Genomic DNA, 21,279 nt, shown 5'->3' with positions numbered 1-21,279 from the left:
GGGCCTGCGCGGGCCGGGGCCTTCCGCCGCCGCCGCCACGGAGCTGAGGCCCAGCGAGGCCGCCGGCCGGCGAGCGACGAGCGGCGGCGAGGGGCGGGACACGCGCGCGCGCTCGTGCGGCGCCCGGCCGCTGACGGACGGCCGCGCCCGCCTATGGGGGCGCCGCACGGCAGTGGGGCTACCGGCGGGCGGCTAATGGCGGCGCACGTCGCGCGCAGCACGTCCGGCCGCGGCGCCCCCGACGCAGGCGCGGCCCGGCGGCCGGGAAAACCCGGGGCGGAGCGCGGCGGCCCGGAGCCGCGAGCCGCGCGGCCGGGCGGGGCGGGGGCGGCGGCGGGTCAAGGTCGGCGCGGGCGGCGGGGCCCCGCCGGGGCGTCTGCGGGGCGGCGGCTCGGCCGTCGGGGGGACGCGCGCCGCGCCCGCGGCCGCCTCCCGCCCGCAGAGCCTCCGGCTGCGGGCGCTGCCTCCCGGGACCGGCGGTGCTGCTGAGCCGCCCGCCGCCGGCGGCTTCCACGCCGTCCGTCTGTCCAGCTACAGCGTCTAGCAGACGCCCCGCACCGAGGCGTCCAATCCGTGGAAACCCAGCGGACGCCCCGGGCGCGCTCTGGGCCAGCGCGCAGCGCCCACGGGCGGCGCGGGCGCCACCGAGCACAGCGGGGCCCGCGCACCGCGCTCCCTAAGGAGGGGGTCTGGGCGGCACCGGGAGCCAGGCCGCCCGTCCGCGGGGACGGGGCACGGGGACTGTCGGGCCCGGAATCACGTGGGCGCCGCGTGTCCGCGAAATCTAAGCCGCGGTAAGTCGCACCTCCCGGTGTCCGCCAGAGGAGGCGCAGTGCACCGCGAGGGCCCACGAGGGACGGTCGCGAGGCCCAGGAGGAGCTGTCGCCCTCTGCCAACGCAGTGGCCCCGTGGACAGGGCCGGCGGTCATCGAGGTGAAGAACAGTTAGGACGAAACGATACAATTTGAGTACAGAAGGAGCCCGGCCAATGCGGCTCAGTGGTTGAGCCTCCCCTGACCGTGAACCAAGAGGTCCCCGGTGGGATTCCGGTTGGGACACTTGCCCGGGCTGCAGGCTCCACCCCAGTAGGGGATGTGCAGGTGGCAGCGATGTTTCTCGCCTTTGCTCTCCCTTCCTCTCTCTCTCAAAATCAGTAAAAACTTTTTTTTTTCTTTTTTTTAAGATGAGCCTGTTTGCTGTAGGGGACAAAATTGAAAACAGGGAGATCGTTTGTAATGACTCACACTACGGAATGGGGCAGCTGGACGCACGGTCCTCAAAGCATTTTGCACAAGTACCCAATACACTAATTTTGTGAACACTTGTAAGCCCCCCACATTTAAGATTATAGCAGAATTTCCCATAATGTTTAAATAGTTGCAATGGATGTAGTTTCCCAAATATTATACATGTCGACTTTAAAAATAAAAATGTGGCATCATTCCTTAAGTGTATCAAGGGGAGCCATTGTGATTTGAAACCCACCATCATATGACTTGCAAGCATATAAACAATCTCTTGCTTAGAAGTCAGGAGTTCTATTAAACACTTTTCTCCTAAACTCATTTCCATTCAAATTCTCCCACAGACTTTCTCCTAAATACAGTAAGTGTTTATACTTGAACACAACTTACTGATGACTCTGTTATTTGTCCTTGGAGAAAGAGTTAATTTGCAGTTTCCTGTGAACATAAGTCATTTCCCCTCGGTTGAATTAGTATTACAGCTGTCAACACATAGTTGATCAAAGCAATATGATTATATGCAAGTTTTGATTAAGACCAAAAAGTTCAATTATACTGGAGATTTATCTCCTAATGTATGGGGCTCCCCCGCAACAGTTCATATATCCATCGATGAGGCAGGGTACAGAATCAGTATTATCCCTGGTCTTTCGCAAATGTTTACACATAAATGAGCGAAACTAGAGGACGTTCTGTTACAGCAGCCTAACCCTGTTCTTTGAGCCTCTCCTGTGGCAGGTGCTACGTGAGAGCTGAACAGAAATTGCAAAGTTCTCTCAGCACTGAGATGCTGGAGCAAAGGGAAGAGGTCCTGGTGCAACCAGAAACCAGTTGAGACACCAGAAAAGCCACACCCTAGGAGTAAGGGCTACACAGCAGGAGTAAAGAAAAAGCTACAATATCTGAGATGAAGAACTCATTGATTTTGCTTAAATGACAAATTGGATACAGCTGAAGGCAGGATTTTTCAACTCAGAGTCACATCAATAGAAATCATTTGAATCAAAATGCAGAGAGGGAAAACAATGACAATAAGAAAAAAAGATAACAGAAAAAAACGTCAGTGGTACAATGTAGTTAATGCAATGTAGGTAAGCAAATGGCCTAATGTAGGTAAAATTGGGTGCCCAGAAGGAAGGTAAAAGAAAATGGAGCAGAAGAAATATTTAGAGAGAATATGTGAGAATTTTGTAAGTTGATGAGACTACACCAACCCACAGATCCCGAAACTTCAGCAAATCCCGAAGAGGAAAGATTAAAAGAAAAGCACCTGGAGGCATATTGTAGTCCAACTGCTGAAAATCAAAGATAAGTGTAAAAGTCCCTAAAGGAGACATTACATTCTGAGACATGTCAATGAGAATGACAGCGGACTTTTTTTTCCTTGATCTCAGAGAGAGGATGGGAGAGGGAGGGAGAGAAACATCCATGATGAGAGTCGTTGATGGGCTGCCTCCTGCACGCCCCCCACTGGGGGTGGAGCCCCAACCCGAGCATGTGCCCTAATGGGGGATTGAACTGTGACCTCCTGGTTCGTGGATCAGTGTTCACCCCTGAGCCACCCCCGGCCAGGCTACATAGAGGCAATTATTATTTTTAATATATCTTTATTGATTTCAGAGAGAGGAAAGGAGAGGGAGAGAGAGAGAAACATCAATGATGAGAGAGTCATTGATCGGCTGCAGCCCGCAACCAGGGCACGTGCCCTGACTGGGAATCGAACCCTGATCACGGGGATCCTAGGTCGACGCTTAACCGCTGAGCCACGCCGGCCAGGCTACATAGAGGCAATTTTAAAATGCATTTGAGATGCACTAGTGTATGCCTTAAAGTCACATTTACTGTGTATACCTTTTGTAAATTATTGATTATACCAACATTCAGACATGACTGCAAGGAAACATCTTACTGGAAGAAAAAAAGAAGGGAGAAGTAAGTCTGGTAGAAACTTCAAAATATCAAAAGTATATCACAATGGAACTGAAACCAGTCACGGTCAAAATAATGAAGGGAATGAGTCGTGATTGCGAAGAAAATACGAACAAGGGAAATGACAGCGCAGAGGAAAGCTGGTGTGACAATCGGGACACTCCCAACCGGCCGCAAGAAAGCAGAAGGAAGACGCGGTCAAGCGGGGCGCAGGGGCCAGGCCCACTCCCGGGAGGCTGCTGGCTTCGCGGGCGCTGAGGCTTCTCCAGCCTGGGCCGGAGGGAACAGCCCCAGCACTGCAGAAAAGTTCATTCGTTCATGACGGTGACCCCAGTCGCGGAGGGTCCGCTGAACCGTGACCACAGCGTCCCCGTTTCTTGGGGTTTGGAGTGAGATTCTATCAGCGACACAGCGAGCACCCGAGACCCTGAAGCCTCCGGCTCTTCCAGGGCAGGTGTGGCCAAATCCACGCTGCATCTGCTCCCAGGAGTGCAAAGCTGACCGTCTCTTCTAAAGTGTTCACAGAAGCCACAATGTGGCCGGCCCTGCGGAGACTATGAATTCTCTGTCCACCCTACAGAAAGTCTTGCCGAGTCGCCACCATAGCCAAGTCTGCATCCAAAACATTAGGAAAAGCGCGTCGGAGGTGCGCGGGCGGCGGTTAGTGAAAAGCTCTGACCGACGAGCTTCGCGGACTCGCTGTCGGTTCCTCCAACCAGCCTCCGGGCTCCGGTCCAGCTCCGCGCTCTCCCCTGAGGCGGGTGCCCGCGCCGCGCAAGCTCGAGGCCCCGCCCCCCGCCCCGCCGAACGGGGGCGCACGACGTGGAGAGGGCGTCGGAGCCTGGTCCTGGGCTCCCGGGCGCGGGGACCCGCGGCCGAGGGGGGCGGACCCCAGAGGCCGCCCCGCCCCCGCCGCGCGCGCCCGGAGCCCGCCCCGCGCCTCCCCGGACGCGCCCGCGCTCCCCCTGCCCCACGCTGCCAGGCGCGCAGGCGCGGACGTGCGCGTCCAGCGAGGGGCGGGGCGGCAGCGCGAGGACGCCCTATACCAACGTGCGCGACGGCACGTGACCGCCGCCCACGTGACCGCGCGCTTCCGGGAGCGGGCCTCGCGCCTCGCGCCTCAGAGCACTCGGGTGCGTCCTGAAGCGGAGACAGGCACGTGCGCCGGTCGCGCCGCCGTCGGCTCCTTTCTTCACCGGCGGACGGGACGGGCGGTGCCTGCGGGCCCGGACCCCGAGGTGCTGGGGGTGCGGGGTGAAGAAAACGGGCCCTGCCTGACGCGGGCTGAGAGCGGGAAGTCGGGGTGACCTCGCGAGCCGCCGGCAGCGCGCGTCGGAAGCGTCTGTGGGAGGCGCTGTTCGCTTTGCCGCCGTGCTTCACCCCGAAGGCTGTCTGGAGGCGCCCCCTCTTCGTTCCTGGGCAGCTGCCGCTGGGGGCGAGGAACCGGAAGGAAGGAAACGTCGTTTCTCCAGCCAAGGCCGGCTGCCCGGCGCCTCGCGGTGAAGCGCGGCTCGGCCGGGAGCGGCGTCCGTCGGGGCAGCGAGCGCGGGCCCTGAACCGGCGCAGGGGGGACGCGAGGGCCGGCCTCGCAGCCCCCAGAGAAAGCATCGCTGAAGCCACCTGCCTCCAGGCGGCCGGCGCCCTCGCTCCCCCTCAGCCAGAACTGGGACTCGCCGTTGGCCACCGAGACGGAAGCTGCAGCCGCCGCCAGGGTACGCTTGGAGCCGGGAAGAGTCCGTGTTGTCGGCCCGGGCCTAGTCTCCGCCCTTCCCCACGGCTATTTCGGCCTGAGGCTTCATCGAGCGTCACTAGGGTGGCTGGAGACAGAGCCTGGCGACCCCTGCAGGTTCCTTTGGGCAGGATTGAGCACCCTCCGCGCACTGAGACCTTTCGTGCGCTTTCACGTGGACCGAGAATCTTCTCCAATTCTGGGCTCAGTCTAAGAAGTTCATCCACATGCCTCATCAGCGGGCTCTTTGACACCACTTCTCCGGTGTTACTGAGCCTCCACACTGGGGCACTGAGGAAAGTGCTGCTCAGGGGGGTTTCCGCCGTTTTCACCTGTAACTGCCGTGTGTGCCTGCACTTCCCAGGCTCAGACAAGATCCTTTACCCTGTGGTGGAGATTCAAGCTCCAGTACAGCCGGGGTGCTTTTCAGGGAGCCTCGCCGCCCGTGGCAGCTGCAGGTCTGTCTGGAAGTTCAGCCAGGGGCTGCCCCCTGAGCCCGGCGGCGGGTGTGGCTGATGCTGCTGCAGCCCAGCCAGCTGGCTCTGCCCAGGCCCTCGCTTCAGGTCCTTCCTCATCCCCTCCCTTCAGCGCCCTTGGCAGTTGTACATCTGGGGTTATAGTTGTTTCCTTTGGTCCTCCTGGGTGTATTTCGTTTGCCCTCCAGACGCACCTCTACCTTTACCTTTCTCTTCCCTAAAACCAACAGGAAGCTGGAAGGCAAAAGGGCTGAGCATGTCCATGCAATGGAGATGAGAGGTGGAGGGGTAAGACTGGAGCTCTCCTCTGCTTGTTCCTGCCTGGTCTGGGTCCACATGCTCCACTAAGGAAACCCTCAGCTCCTTCTTGGTGCCTACACCATCAGCTTCAGATGCACTGGGTCCAGGAGCTGCTCCCAGACCTCAGGATTCTGACCACTCAGTGTTGTGGCTAGTGTTGGGGTGCTTACTGCCCCTGCTGGCTTCCTTTAACCCTGCTCACAAAGACAGTTCATTCAGTTCCTTGTGGCCATGTCCTTGGAGTGTCCTGTGGATCCTCATAGTCTGACCCCAGAAGTTTCCGTTGGTTTCTTTCTCCTGGTGCTCCTGTTGGTTTGAGGGAGGAGACACCCTGCTATCTGCAACAGTAAGTTCCATGGACACTTTTTACATGAAAAGGTGCGACACAGATTCAAAGATTTTCTCCCTCAAAGGGTTTATATCCAGAATGTTCTTGGGGGAACAGTTTCTATCTTTTTGAAAGTGCACAGTTTTTCAAGTTATAAAGCTGAACAGCAAGATTTCTTAGCACTTTTAATTTTAAGGAGTTTTGTATGGAAGAAATGACACCTGCCTGACCCTGTTGTCCCCTGCCAGGAGCCTGCCCAGCGGGAGAGAGCACTAGGTCTGTCACTGTCAGTCAGCCCACACCACATGCAGCAGATTGACAAAGCAGGGGTGAGCTAGGCCCATAACCCAGAGGTCGATGGATCAAAACCATCCTCTGCTACAAGGTGACCTCTTTTTTGATCCCAACCCAAGGGCAGCAGAACCAGCTCAGACTCAGCCTTCAAACCCTCCCATTTGTGTCCATGTCCCCATCAAAATGTGTAGGACCCACAGAAGTGGCTGGTTTCATGGTGTAATGGTTAGCACTCTGGACTCTGAATCCAGCAATCTGAGTTCAAATCTCAGTGGGACCTGTGTGTGCCTTTTGTCCTGCCACGCCCCCACTGAACATTAAGATTAGAACTTAAATTTTAAGCAGTTTTGTATGGAAACAATGGCTTCCCCTTCTGTTCCCCCTCCCCTCCTCCCTTGGTCCCCTCCCTCTTTAACTCAGGCCAAGGACCCGGTGATCTGAATGACGTGAGGTTCTGTGGTGTGATGGTCAACACTCTGGACTTTGAATCCGGTGACCTGAGTTCAAGTCTCAGTAGGACACACTCATCTGTGCCTCTTTTGTCCCCTCCAGGGACCCTGCAGGTAAGGACCCGTCTGTTGTTGGGGACACCCCAGCACATTAGGGATTTCCTGATCTTTGTTCTTTTAATGTTCATTTTTTCCCCTTTTCCTTTTACAAAAGAAACCCAAAGGGGCTTATACTATGTATTGTTGCAAGATTTTTCTGTCAGTAAAAATTTATTCCACGGTTTGACCACCTGTAGAACCCAACGTTTGGATGTACAATTACCTGCCCGAAGCGCCTGCTCTCTCACTGACACCAATACTTCATGTCCCGTGCACATCTCTTGGGCAAAAACCAAGCCAATGTACATGTATATGCTTATCTCTGTATTTATAGATACAACTTGCATTTCAATTTAAAAATAAGACTTCAGTCCTGGTACCTGCTCTCCTTGTTCTCAAAACATGTGGCCCATCCTTATTAAAAAGTACAGGGTCCTGCCTGTCACGTGCCCTCGGCTGCCCTGCATGTCGTGGTGAGGGTTCATTTGCTTTAGGCAAATGCTACACCTGCTGTTCCATCCCAGAAGCAAAACCAGTGTCTGTGTGGAAGGAGGTGGAGTGTAACTACCAAGGCTGGGCCCTGAGGGGAGCTGCCTGCCTGGGCTGCAGTGCCCTCACCTGACCTGGACACAGTGTGAAGATCTGAGCTCTCACTATAGACCGTGTCCAGAAGCCTCTATCACTTAGCTTCTGGCCAACAGGTGAGGCTATAAAACATCCTCAGTCACAGGAAGTGCCTGGTTCCATACCCTAGGTCAGGATCAGATTGATGGTGTGGGCCATGGATGGGCTCCAACAATCACTCCAGCCGAGCTGAGGAGGAAGGACTGGCATCCACACTGGCCCCAACTCTCATGTCAGGCAGAAACGGAACTGAGAAATCTGAGTTCCGATGTGGTCTGGAAATTTGAATGTGGATGGATCTGGTCCACTAGGTTCTGGCAGCACCAGCCCTCAGACCACAGCGTTCCTGCTGAGGGGCTGCGGATCTGATGTGCTCTGTCCCCTCCTTGTGCTCACCACACTTCTCACAGCAGACATGCCGTGTGTGTCACTCCCTCCTGACCACAGGGCCACCGTCACTCTTTGCTTCTACTGCCTGAGTGACAGTGAACGAAAGGCCTGGGCCCACTCTCTTGTGGCCATAACCCAAGATGTGCCTTTGGGCGGACCTGAACCCTCATGTGATGCCATCCCTCAGCCTGGCCCTGTGAGGGTGGACTGTGCCACATGTCCCCCAGGAAGCCTGTCTTCCTTGTAGCTGGAAGAGGCAGCTTTTGAAGAGTGGCCCCCACATCTGACTCCTGCCATTCTGGGACTGATGGGGACAGGGGAGGACAGCGCTCCTGCTCTGGGCCAGCTGTTGGCTCAGGTGAGGCTGTGCTACCATGACCTGCTGCCCCAGAGCCCATGCCAGCCCTGGCTATGAGAGCGCATCCGCTCACCCAACGCCCACACGTAGAAACTCTTTGACTGTTTATTTCATAATCAGTTACTGCATAGGATGAAACCCACGGTACATAGATTGAAAGCAAAAGATATGTAATTTCACGCAATGTCCCAGTTATCAACCCAGATGGGTATACAGATACCATGACACAAATGAAGGAAACCCAACAGGCTGAAGGGTTCAAGAAGAATTCACCCTATGTTAACAAAATCCAAGTGCTCTGAGAAACCAGCTCCCGGCCGGTCACGTCTCACTTCACAGGATGGGCCTGCTGTGCTCGGAGTCCGGGTTCTGCAGGTGGCTGCGAGTCTTCTGTGTAGTCATCTGCGGGCAAACTGCTCTCTTCTCGTTTAAGGCAATGCTGCAAGCAGCACAAGCAGGGCAGGGAGTGCCGTGGTGAGCGCAGAGGCTGCCTGGAGCAGAGGGGAGCGGCCAGCCTGCTAGGTGAGGCGTGGACACGGAAGCTATCTCCCCCAACCGTGGGGTGGGTTGGACGGCCTTTACCTGCCTGACCCACCCAGGGAGGGAGTGAGCAGGGTGTCCACCCTCCATTCTCCCCTCTGTAACACCTGTCACCCTTGGCAGGCCTCCCCCACAAGGCAAGTTCAGCTCAAACCATGAACGTAAAGGGCCCACGTGGGGCCTCATCCAGATCCCCAGCGACAGGACCTAGCCTCAGGATGTGGCCACTCCTGCCAGACGCAGATTTGTTTCAAGAAAAGGTGGAAACAGACTTGTGTGTGAGCCCAGATTCCAAAGGTGGCAACTGACTCATGTTGTGGGAGACACACCTTCAGAGCAGCATACATAGGTCAAGTCAGGGCCACACCAGCCAGCAGGCCTGCCCCCCCCCCCCCCCGAGACCCCACAGCCCGTCTGCCGCATCATCCCCACACCCCTCCCTCCGAGGCCCGTGGACAGAGCCAGGTCTGAACTCTTTGCAGACACTAAGAGTCTATCTCCATTCTTGCTCTTTGGGATTTTTTCATCTTGGGTGTTTTTAGAATCTTTCCTTTTGGAAACGTAAACCGGGGCAACCTTTCTCTCAAGATACAATGTTCCAGTCACACAAAGATGATAAAGACAGCACCCAACAGAGGGGGGAGCCGTCAACAGATGAGGAGCAGGGAACTCTGCAGCCCGTCCACTGGACCTTCACCACTTAATGTCCCGGCTGCTGGTGGGCTGCCCCGGGCCCTGGTAGGCCGTGTGCAGGGCTGCCTGGACCCTGGGGGAGTCGGCCCCGCCCAGCCACTCCTGGTACAGCTCCTGCACATGGGCGCTGGTCTCTGGGGGCCGCACAGGGATGGCGGCGTAAATGCCTTCCATCTGCCGCAGCAGTGCCCTGTCTGCACGCCCGTCCTCCGCCTGGGCTTGGCCCCTGCCGCTTAAACATCCTAAAAAACACAGGCAGGAAAGGGGGTGAGGGAGAGAGAGGGACCACCTGTCACAACCAGGGCAGTGCCCACGCTCCCCCAATGCCGTTGAGGCCGAGCAAAGCTCAGGGCGGGTAAGGAGGGCCCACTGCCCGTGGGTGCTGTAGGGGCATCTTACCCCCGGCACAGGCGAGGACCTCCACGAAGTGATATGGGAACTTGCCCTTCTTTAGCTTCAGAACCACATTCTGGATGTTTCGAAAGCCATACGCAGCCGCGAAGCGCAGCAGGACCTCTCCATCCTTCTCAAGAGTGACCTCCTGGAAGTCTTTGTTCCTGTAAAACACACACAGGGATTCTAGTCTGCGCACACTCGCACACACGCACACACGCATGCAGGCACACAGGCTCTGGGGAACCTGCCCTGAGAGGCAGCACTGACCACACAGCAGACAGATGGCAGCGCATCCCACACACCTCAGGGCTCGGTAGGTGACGGCCCCCACGTCCTCGTTGAACAGCTCCTTGGCTGCGTGCCTGAAGATGTGCGCCAGGTACCCGTCCGAGCTGGCGCCGTCATGGCGCCTCACCTCTTCCTCTCTCAGGTCTCCAAACCTCATTAGGCAGAGAAAGGTGACAAGACTGAAATCAGACTTCAGAGTTTGATGACCCAGGGTTGCCACGTGAAAAGTGAAATCTGTGCAGATCCCTAAACTCTGTGCAAGATTCCATCTTACTACATTTCAGTGATCAATATGAAGTGCCATTTGCATCCCCATCTGGGGCTGCAGGCGGGGCTGTGCTCGGGGCTGCTCAGTGACTTCCCTTCTTTGCTGCATGCATCAGGGTGTCCCCCAGAACCTCGAGCCTGGGGACAGGGACTGGGACTCAGGCTGACTCGAGAGCATGCCTATCTGAAGCCCTAGTGGAGATGAGGTGCGCAGTCAGCCTGGCTCAAGTACAGGCTGTGGCTGTGGGCACTCGCGTTGCTGAGATCTTATAAACCTCAGTCCAGCCTCCCACAAAAGGGCCACAAACAGTCCCAGGGCCACTACGGGCAGGACCTGCCGAGTAGCCCAGGAGTGCTCTGCACAGTGTCCAGGTCACAGGACTCAGCAGGAGCACCGGTCATTGGTTCGAGTCACCACTGACCACAGAAACCCAACCTGCTGCTTTTGGTGGAATGGACCCGAGGGATCTGCTGTTTCCCCAAGGCAACCACCCCGGGGCAGGTGCAGACTCAGAGGCCGGGAACAGATAGAGTCTGGCCAGGGAGAGTCCTGGTGGGCACGAGACCACGGAGCCCAACTCCCCCAGCCCTGGTGACCAATGACCACCAGGGTCCACGTTTGATTCCAGAGCCGGGAAGATGGCTGAGGGTTGTGGGGGGCCATGCGGCAGCACAGGAAGTGGCACCGTGGATGAGGTGCCACCCCACACCCACATCCCAGCACAGCCTCAAGATAAAGTGGGGAGGCCCTGGGACGGGTGCCCACCGAGATCACACAGGAGGCCCATCCACAAGCTGGCCCTCCCTGCAAAAGCCACTTACAGAGTGTCCACGGCAGCGTCGCTCACGGAGAGGTCACTTTGCTCCATTATCTGAACAACTTCACCTGCAGACAAAGAAGAGGCGTCAGTGGTGGAGTTGCACAGTGTTGAGCTGTTTCCAACATTACCTCTTCCCCACAGGAAACTCTAGGTTAAGGTGACCTTGGATGCTGTCCCTCCCACAGACACAAGGACCCATCTCAAGTGCAAAGGAACACAATGAAATGAAAGATGCTAATAAAATGTAAGAGAAGCGTCTGATTCCCTTTCTGCTCTTGAAACGAGGGTTCTCTGCCAACAATCTATGTTTGTTTCCCACGCAGAGAACTCTGTGATGACCTCACGTGGGTGGGATGCCCAAAAACAGACTGGCTGCATTCACAGGATGTGCTGTTACCCGCAATGAGACCAACTGAAAATCAGAACCATGTCTGGACTCCCTTCTGCACACGGGCTCCTGAGAAAATCTTGGAACAGAGAATCTAAACCAGAAGGGACATCCGGTGTGCGTGAGGTGCGAACCACCTACTCTGCACTCAGGAGAGATGTCAGCATGGGGTTCCTATAAAAACCCGTCCCGAGAGCAGAGGGCCCTTCCTTGGGAAGCACAGGATAAGGCTGCGGGGCCCTCCTGTCTCAGGGCCCCCAAGGAGCCTGTGCCGTGGAGGCCTCTCCATGGGTTTCCACGTGCTGGAGCTTCAGGTCAGGGGACCCATGGAGGCATCTCTGCCCCTGAAGGCTGCTCCTGACTTCAGCTGCCCCTCGACTGACTGCAACATTCCCCTGAACAGCCCTGGAGATTCACTCCCACCTCAACCCGGAGCCCTGCGCAGGCTCCATGCAGTCAGGGCAGAGCCCCCACGGAGGCTGCCAGCACACAAGTGTTTCCCACTTTATGGAAAGAGGAAACTTCACCTGTACCCCCAGCGCAGATTGGGCTGTTGGAAACTCCCGTGGTTAAGTGTGACTGCCCCGCGCTGCCCAAGCCTGCTCCCCCAGTCCTGGGCCAACACCACACACTGGTTGGAGTGCTGCCCTCTTCCCTTTCCTGGGGTCCCTGTCAGTGACCTCAGAGGGTGGCCTGTTGGAGGCCTCACGGCACTCACCTGCCCCACCCACTTCTCACCTGAGGTTAGCACGCAATCAGCACCCCGGGAATTGTGCAAAGCTGTGGGAACATCTTCTCGAAGGGCCTCCAGTTTCTTGTCATAACACGGGGCCACAATGACGTGGAAAATCTTGTCTGGGGACAGGTTCTATGGGGACAGAGCAAACCATGTCCAGGGCGGTGGAGAAGAGCACACCCACTGGCCTCCTTGGTGCTGGCTGCTCTGGGTTGAGCCCCATCTTTTACAGTCCAGTTCCTGCCTCACGACTGAGCAGCAGCACCAGGTCCACCCTGTGTCTCCCTCGCTCACCTCAGTTCCCATCACCACCGGCCCCTCGTGCAGTCCAGGCTCCCGACCCAGGCTGACCTCCAGGAAGAGATTGGCTTACCTGCCGTCTGGCGAAGTAATCCTTCACCAGGGAGCCCATGATCTGCTGGGGAGACTTGGCAGTGCAGAGGTGGGGCGTGATGGGGTGGCCCAGCACCCGCTCCGCGTATCGGACCCAGCCTGAGGAGAGACCAGGGAGCGTCGGTTCCTCACAGTGGCTTCCTTCTGCTTCCTGCCACACCCCAGGGATCCTGAGCTCCCATCCCCCAGGGGAAAACTGACACCTCTTCTTCAGGCCTTGCTAGGAGTGTGTGACAGAGCCCTCCCCAAAGCTGCTGAGTCCTAGCGGCTGGGGCCACAGGATCCCAGGAGCCTGTGCCCTAGACTGGAGGATGCGGGATGGGCGGCCTTGCAAGTCCCAGGCCAGAGTGAGAGAAAAAACCAGGAACACCAGTACCCCAAAAAGAGGAGAACAAGAGGAACGGCTGTGAGGCAGTGCGGGGCTGCATGACTCTAGAGCCACCATGCCAGCTGCAGAGTTGTTCTTGCGGCCAGGACAGCGGCCACAAAGCCCAAGTGGATGGCTCCCACCACAGCCCCAGGGGGCACTGTTGCTGCTGTGGTCTCCAGGGTGGACACACAATTAAAGTGGTCAGCCAACCACACAGCCAGCAGCTCAACCTGCAGCAGCCACAGCTAGCTTCCTTCTCCTGGGGCCTTGCCAGGTGAGGAGACCATCACATGACACCAGCTGACCCCACAGACAACCCCAAGAGACCTGGGATCCATGTGGGAGGCACTTTTCCAGGACACCCCAGCCCCCTTTTGAAGCTGTGGCCCTGCATGCTCACCAGGACAGGCGGAGGTCAGCATGGGTAACGTGGGCTCTTCCTCACGGTGCTGGTGGTACCGGCGCACAAATTCTTTCTGACTCTCCAGGATGCTGAAATCCGCAGCTATTGTCATGTCGAAGACATAGTGCACCCCTGCAGGGAAGAGGGGGACTCAGCTCACAGCACCTCAGTGGGTCTCCTCCCCAAGTCTGGACACTAAAAGATGAACTTAACAGAATCTGCAGGCTCTCCTCCTGGGCATTTCAGTAATAAAATACCGACGTTCCCTCTTCTGCTTCTTGCTTTTCTCTCTACATCTGTATTTATACAGGCACCCTGCCAAGCTCCATATATAAATTAATGGAATGTTATAAGGTACCAGCAGCATTCTGTCCAAATTCACTGTCTAAATGGCACTTCAGTCAGTAACGACCATGACATCGTTAAACTAAGTAACATGAGTAAACTAGCCGAGTACCTTTACGAAGATCTTAAATTTTTTAATTAGCTATCTTTTTAATGTATTTTCTTACTATTGGTAAATAAGCTTGAGACAAAAGAACATATTTCCAATAATTATAATAAAATAAGCAAATAGCTTTAATATCTACAGCCAGTCTAAATCTTAAAAGCAGCCAGTTGTCCTTAAAAACAAATATAATATTCTAAGTGCCATCTAAAACCATTACCTTAAGAAATCAGTTCCACTGTGAATAGTTTCATTATTAATATTAACATATAATGCCCAACTATTTATTTTTGAATGTCAAAAGAGGACCTTTCACTATGAGACCATACAGCATCTAATAACTAGATCTTTGGTAAAACTAACCTAACCTTAGGCTTTTTAAGATAGAAGCAGGAAGGGACGGCTTAGCAAGCCCAGGCTAGCAGCTGGCACTGTGCACCCAGAACTCACTCCCTGGCAGGCGTACCAAGGAGCAGCGAGGCATCCCTGTTTATTCTAAGTCTCGTCTTATTTTATTTGTGATCCCCAATATACTTATGTCTTTGAAAGGCTACTACAGAGTAACAAAAGCTGTTATTTGGCAAGTGGCTCAATCTCTCCCCTCCTGAGCCTGTGTTGATGGACTGGCACAAGGATGCTCCAGGGCCCTGAGGTCTCAGCGGGGGTGGGGACAGTACTTGTCTGACAGTGGCAGACAGAAGACGCACCCCTATGGCGTGGAGGGGGTGTTCCCCGGTGCTCATTCACATCCGAGTCCCCACAGTGCTGAGTTGGCCGCCTTTCATGCTTCACACAGAACAACACCCGTGCCCCCCTGCCCTGCTCTTCAGTTTCCTGGGAAACCAGATGCCCTCCCTGCGGCCTCCCTCTCCATCACAGATGCCTTCAGAGGTCCCGTGAGCCAAGCAACATGACACTGCTCCACAAGTGTGGGAGCCTCCCGCATATCCCGTCCAAAGATGGTCACTCGCCACTCGGGGAGGGGCCGCCTCCAGCAGTAACACAACACCCGGCTACATGGCGAGGGGTAAGTGACACCCATCCTCCATGGTCAGAGGCAGGGTCCTCTTACCTCCACGAGACTCACAGACCAGACGTTCTTACCTATCCTATGCCCTTGAAAACTGAACTCTAGGTATAAAGAGGGAGTCACAGGCTCAGGTTCTACATTCATGGTAACACCAAAGGCGCTCACCCAGGCTCTTGAGGAAGCCGCAGAGCCTTCTGGATGCATCTGTGACACTGAGGCTGAATTTAGCAGCAAAATAAGGCAGAGACTGTGGACACACGGACACTGCCAGCACCTTGTGCTTTGAGGTATCACATTTCTAGGAGAAACAGAGAAGAACATGACGTAGGTAGTGACTGCAATTTAATGAAAGACCCAGGACAGGCAGGAGGTGACAGTCTGTGCAAAGACATGCTGGCAAGAGAAACTATGGAAAAAGAGAAGAAATTACAATGAACACATGGGACATCCCAAGAGATCCTGTCAACTGTAAGAACAATCTTATATGGATAAATGCAAATATCTGGAGAAAAATAATTTTAAAGAAAAAAATGTAAATTATAATGTCCCATAAATAAATGAAATGACTCAGTAACAGTAAAAATATACATTTTTTTGACAATACACACACATTGAAGGGGCACCTGGAGACCTGTCCCCAAGAGGCCTCAAGCCAAGGTCATTGAGTGGAAGCTTTGAGGAGCCAGACCCAGCGCTTCCTGTCCCTCTGCCCGGTGCCCTGCCCAGGGTTTTTCCAAGGCACTTACTTCATTCTCACCTCCTCTGCGGAGGAGCCAGGCTGTGACCGGGAGGGGATCAGCCTGCACCCAGAGCCCAGCTAGGCTGGGAAATGGAAACTGCTTTCCTTGGTGGCAGCCTGAGTGGCTGGTGCTGCCAACCCCAGACCCTCCTGACTTCTAAGCTTTCAGTTTCATGAAGCAGCCACCTCCATGTTATTCGCACCAGTGTGAGCTGAGTGCCTATCACCTGCAGCTGGAATGCTGACTGATATGGGTAACCACTAGAAGTTTCCACAAACATCTATTTAATAGTAAAACAAGAGGTTAGTACCATTCGTCACTGTCATTTGAGGTTGACTTAAGGGTCTTAGACAACATAGTCAGAAAAAGAGGTATGAGAGGTATATGGGTTAAAAGAGGTAAAACTCATTAATTGTAGTCAATAAACCTAGAAACTCTAAGATACCCTAGGAACTACTAGAACATTAAGTTTACAAAATCGCCACAGAGAAAACCCGATGCCCCAGCAATCGACACTATAGAACATTAGAGTAAAATGTAACCTAGTTAACAAAGCAACAAAACCCCAATCACGTCAAGATGGAACCATCGAGATGGAGAACGGAGGCGTAACTCAACACCGGCATCTACGGGACAACTGCAGCCCCCACTGAAGGTCACGCAGAATAACCGAGATAGCAGCATGCTCACAGGTGAACAGGCTCTATCTACGGTGAAATAGTTTCCCCAAAATTAGCCTATAAATTTAATGCAACTCCAGTCTAAGCACGCCTGACTGCACTGGGGCTCCCGGGGCACCTGCGCTGTCATGTGGGCCTAGGCTCTGGCTGCCTGCGCAGAGTGGGGCAGTGGGAGCGAGGGCAAACCAGGACGTGCTTTTCAATGCATTTGCCTTCCTCTTCTCTTTCTTTCCCTTTCACCTGTCTTCCTGGCAGGAAGGCCATTACTGGTCTGCAGGGACTTGCCCCAGGCTAATGAGCCCATTAGGACACAACCCCCACCTCTGAGAATGCCCCAGAGGCAGAAGAGGATCAGCTCTGCCTCCGAAGACCCCTGACCTCAGGCCTGGTACCGCTGCAAGACCTCACTCAGTGGAAGCCTCCCAAAAACCCAGGGAGCCTGGCAGGTGTTCCCGGCCACAGCCATTGCTGTCAGCGAGGGAGCCTGACTCTGGGCTGTTTGATTTTGCTCTGATGGGAAGGACTCTGGAGAGGGTGGACTACAGCATGGGACGCAGGGCCAGGGCCAAACTGCAGGCACCATTCCCAGCAGGGGCTTCCAGGCTCCCCCTCGACCTCCACCCATCTCCTCCAGGCCAGGACAACAGAGCACCCGGGACACCTTACCTTATTAAGGTTCAGAACACGGAAGAAGTCCTTGGCATTCTGCTGGGAAACTTGGACTCCTTCCTCTGCGGTCACACAACTGTCACACGCCAGGCAGTCACTCAGAAATATCTTGGCATCGGCCAACTTATGGAATTCCCCCTTCTACGAAAGAAAAATGACCTTTGGCCCGATTCTTCTGTAAAACCTCTTTAGCACGTGGTCTTCAGTACAGAGCACGGACGCTGAGCCCCAGACCTCATGGCCGGGCCACGGGGACACCAGTGAGTCTCAGACGACAGCCCAGCATGGAGCACTGTCACGTGTGTCCCCTAGGAGCTGCCTGGCCCTTCTTCCTCCCTCATCCCCTCCTCTGCTGCCTCTGGAGCTCCTGTTCTGGGCCTTCTGTGTTCTCCTCAGTGAGCTCACCCAGTCCCACAGCACCCATGGGAGCTCAGAACTGGCACAGCACACTGCCAGCTCACCATCAACCCTTCTTTCCAGTCAGCCTCACATCCCAGAGCAGTGCCAGCCTGCCCCCAACACCTCTCCAACCTCCACCTCTAGCAGAACTCTCTCCCTCCTAAATCCAGACAGGCACCCTGCAAAAGCTCCATGTCCATGAGCTCAAACTGCACTCGGCTCCCTGTGCTGCACCCTCTTTCCACTCGGACTGGCCTACCCAGGCCCCACCGCCCTCTGTCTCCCATGTGGCTTTTTAAAAAAATATATATCTTTATTAATTTCAGAGAGAGGAAAGGAGAGGGAGAGAGAAAGATAGAAACATCAATGATGAGAGAGTCATTGATTGGATGCCTAGCCCGAAACCCGGGCATGTGCCCTGACTGGGAATCGAACCCTGATCGCCTGGATCCTAGGTTGATGCTCAACCTCTGAGCCACGCCCGGCAGGGCTGCCATGTGGCTTCTTTCAATGCTCCTTCTGCTCCAGCTAGCTGAAGCTCCCTGTCACCTGCCCTTAAACGCACATCTGATCTGTCCTCTTGACAGACTCCTACCACCCTCCCCCAGACCACTTCTGTCTACTTCTCTGTGCCTGATGGGCTCACATCCCATCCCCAGGCCCCACCCCTCAATTCTCACTACCCCAGGGCCTACTCCAGTAGCCCCTTCCCTGGCGGGCCCAACCTGACAGGGTGTCCACCCACTAAGCTGGCGGGGCGCCCACTGAGACTGTGCGCACACGTTATCTTGCCGTCACCAAAGCCTGGGGGAGGGGAGCAGTAATCCAACTCCCCATGTCACTGATAAGGAAACTGGGGCTCCCAGGGTTAGATGTCTGTCCAACGTGATGTGCCAGAGGTCAGGTGTGGGAGGCCCCAGGCCCACTGCTTGGGGTTGCAGGGCCCCAGGCAGTCCCTGCTCTCTTCTGCCCTGGCACCCTGGGTGCTCATCTCATCCCCTCCTTTCACTAAGCCCCACAGTCACCAGAGTGCAGAGCAGTGCTGGTGCACGTGGGACCAGACTGACACCTGTCAGACTAAATGTCCTATCAGGACCAATGAACTACACCTCTACTTATTTCTCCGGTGTTGCCACCTCCCACTTGTAAAACTGATGCCAGTACTTTCTAAGGGAAGAATGACCAACCCGGCTGGTGTGGCTCAGCAGTTGAGCGTTGACCTAGGATCCAGGAGATTGCAGTTTGATTTCCGGTCAGGGCACATGCCCGGGATTGTGGCCTTGATCCCCAGTTGGGGGAGTGCAGGAGGCAGCTGACAACAACTCTCTCATCACTGATGTTTCTACTCCCCCTCTCCCTTCGTCTCTAAATCAATAAAAATATATTTAAAAAAAAGAGTGACTTTAACCTCCCCCCTGCGTCCTCTCTGTACAGCGGGGACGGCAGTGGGGTGTATCTGAAATGCTGGTTTTGAGCACAAAGTGAGGTCCCACCTACAGAGCACTTCCTCTGGTGTCCAGCTCAGCATGTGTGCCCAATAAGCACCACTACCAGCTGAGGAGGGTGAAAGGACCCCATAACTGAGTTAAGAGACAAAACCATTAGAAAAACGCACTTGCATAAAGCACCCACCTAACCCCCGTTTTACAGAATGGAACTTTTTGGTGACTCCTCACCCACGGATACTTTTTCCATTGCTTTTCAGAGAAAGAGCAAGGGGACAGAGAGAGAAATGTCCATGTGAGGGCGATACATCAACTGCTTGCCTCCCGCATGCGCCAGGGGGTGGGGAGCGAACCCACAACCCAGGTATGTACCCTTCACCGGGAATCGAACACTGGACCCTTTGATGTGCAGGGCAACACTCGAACCACTGAGCAACACCGGCCAGGGCCAGAATGGAACTTTTGATTTAAAAAAATAATTGGGGTACTCTCCCTCCTGGGAGCACACCCATGCCAGTCCCCCTCTCCTATCCCCTAACTGCTAAGAGACCCCATGAGACTTGCAACCAGGGGAGCAATGGGCAAGGCAGCTTGGTCCCAGGGCGCTGTCCCTCCCTCTTACCTGGAAGGCAGTGTGCCTCCTACTGACTGGCCTGCACATCTGGCCCCTGGCAGGGGCACCACTTTAGCCCATTCATTTCTCACTTCTGTTTTTCTTAGAGCAACAACGTGGGTGGTGACACAAGACCCAAAGAGAAGAAAACCAGCGGCTGCTCTTTCTTCCAGGCTCATGTGAAATGGAAAAAATCTACTTGCCTCGCCATTCTCCTGGGCCGGACTCGGTACATCCGCTGATGCATTCTCTTGGTCATCGGTTTTTGATTTTTTACTACATTCCTTAAAAAAGCAAAGAAACATATGAAAAAACTTGGACTCTCTCAATTTAAAAAAGCATAGGTGCTCTCGGGTCAGTTGACCCCACGAGTAGAAGTCGTTTCTAGGTAAGTGGAGGCAGTATAGGGGTGGACACACACCCGCCAGCACACCTGCGTCCTTCCTATGAGCTGAAACCGGGAAGCAGGGTGCCCACCACCTCGGGACACAATGAACCAGGAGTCCATGAAACGCTCTGAAAAGCCACTTCCCCACAATGTTAGGTTAAAAAAAAAAGCAACTGATGAAATAAAATTTATGACGTGACTTAATTTTTAGAAAAACAAAAAGCCCCTCTGCCGGCCCCCTGGTTTTTGCCACAGCCCGGAAGCAGGCGTGGAAGGCCACCGAGTGACCACGGCACTGGGGGCGGGAGCCCCGCCTGCCCCGCTCGCACGGGCCCCTTCTGCGGTTCAAGGCAGCGGGAGAACACGGCCAGCGGCGCGCGGAGGCGCGTCTGCGGGGCCCCGCGGTGACAGGCCGGGCCGCGGTTCGGGGGTTTGGCTTCAGAAACGTTCTGAAAGGCTGGCCGGGCGCACCGAGAGCCAGCGCCGGGCCCGCGCCGCAGCGTGGGGCCAAGTCCGGAGGCGCCCGACGGCGGCCGCACCATCCGGGCGGCGGGGGGCGGCGCTGACGCCGCCTCGAGTCCGTCCGAGGGAACCCGGGCGACACCGGCCGGCGCGCCGCGCCTGCGACCCCGGCTCTCCGAGGCGGCGAGCTGGCGCCGGCCCCGCGCTACCGACCCAGGGCCCCGGCGCCCGCCCACGCTCGCCGCCGGCCGGCGCTGCGGCCCCGGCTCCCGGGCCCGTCGGCCAGCGGCCCCGACCCTTGACCCCAGCCGCGCAGCCCCGATCCCGACCCCCCGACCTCCCGGCCCCCGACCGCGACCCCCGGCGGCAGCGACGCGCGGGGCCCACCTTCCGCGTGCAGTGCTCACACTTCATCTGGAGCCGGGCAGGCGGGGCGCGCGCGACCTGGAGGGACACCGGGAGCCTGGGTCACCGCCGCCGGCCGCCCGCCGCCCTTTGTTGTCGTCGCCCCCGGCGGGCCCCACCCCGCGGCTCCGCTCGGCCAATGGGAACGCCAGGCAGGGGCGGGGCGGTCCCCGCAGCCAATCGGAACGCGCGGGGCGGAGCGCGGCCCGGCTGTCCTGACGCCGCGGCGGCGCGGGGCGAGCGGCTGAGCGTCCGCAGGGAGCGTGGGCGTCGGGCCCGGGCGCGCGGGGCCCGCTGCTCGGCGCCAGGCGCGCGCCACCATTCCGGCGCGGCCCGGGCGGAGACGGTGCGGCCCGGCGGGGGCGGGAGCGCGGCCCGGGCCCGCCGCCATGGCCGCCCCGAGGCGCGTCACGTAGCACTGGCGAGGCGGCAGTGCGCACGCGCGGCGGGCCGGCGCACGTGGCCCGCGGGAGCGCGAAGAGGTG

The 21,279-nt window shown here is 56.4% G+C and overlaps 1 protein-coding gene and 1 non-coding gene across 2 annotated transcripts; one reads left to right on the top strand and one right to left on the bottom strand.

The window, feature by feature from the left end:
- The first annotated feature begins 6,508 nt into the window (after window positions 1-6,508).
- On the top strand, window positions 6,509-6,580 carry TRNAQ-CUG (transfer RNA glutamine (anticodon CUG)). The gene has a single exon. It is a non-coding gene; the product is annotated as a tRNA-Gln (tRNA).
- Window positions 6,581-9,168: 2,588 nt separating this feature from the next.
- NARF (nuclear prelamin A recognition factor) lies at window positions 9,169-20,875 on the bottom strand. The gene is made up of 11 exons (XM_087826440.1): window positions 20,777-20,875; window positions 19,743-19,823; window positions 17,080-17,223; window positions 15,159-15,291; window positions 13,513-13,647; window positions 12,723-12,841; window positions 12,352-12,481; window positions 11,227-11,290; window positions 10,152-10,289; window positions 9,853-10,010; window positions 9,169-9,695 (listed from the first exon to the last, which is right to left on the bottom strand). Exons 1-11 carry the CDS (start codon window positions 20,801-20,803, stop codon window positions 9,454-9,456), a joined length of 1,371 nt encoding a protein of 456 aa, XP_087682566.1. The 5' UTR covers window positions 20,804-20,875; the 3' UTR covers window positions 9,169-9,453.
- Window positions 20,876-21,279: the final 404 nt, after the last annotated feature.

Source organism: Miniopterus natalensis, chromosome 17 (genome assembly GCF_054644295.1).
Source record: "Miniopterus natalensis isolate mMinNat1 chromosome 17, mMinNat1.hap1, whole genome shotgun sequence".
NCBI classification, from domain to species: domain Eukaryota; kingdom Metazoa; phylum Chordata; class Mammalia; order Chiroptera; family Miniopteridae; genus Miniopterus; species Miniopterus natalensis.
This window is presented reverse-complemented; position numbering and strand designations above follow the sequence as displayed.

Excerpts from the sequence above, each read along its gene's own strand:
- NARF (XM_087826440.1), bottom strand. The coding sequence starts at position 20,803 with ATGAAGTGTGAGCACTGCACGCGGAAG. Across the intron at positions 19,824-20,776 it reads GTGAGCACTGCACGCGGAAG|GAATGTAGTAAAAAATCAAA; the intron begins GTGGGCCCCGCG and ends TGCTTTTTTAAG. Across the intron at positions 17,224-19,742 it reads CGGCCCAGGAGAATGGCGAG|AAGGGGGAATTCCATAAGTT; the intron begins GCAAGTAGATTT and ends TTTCTTTCGTAG.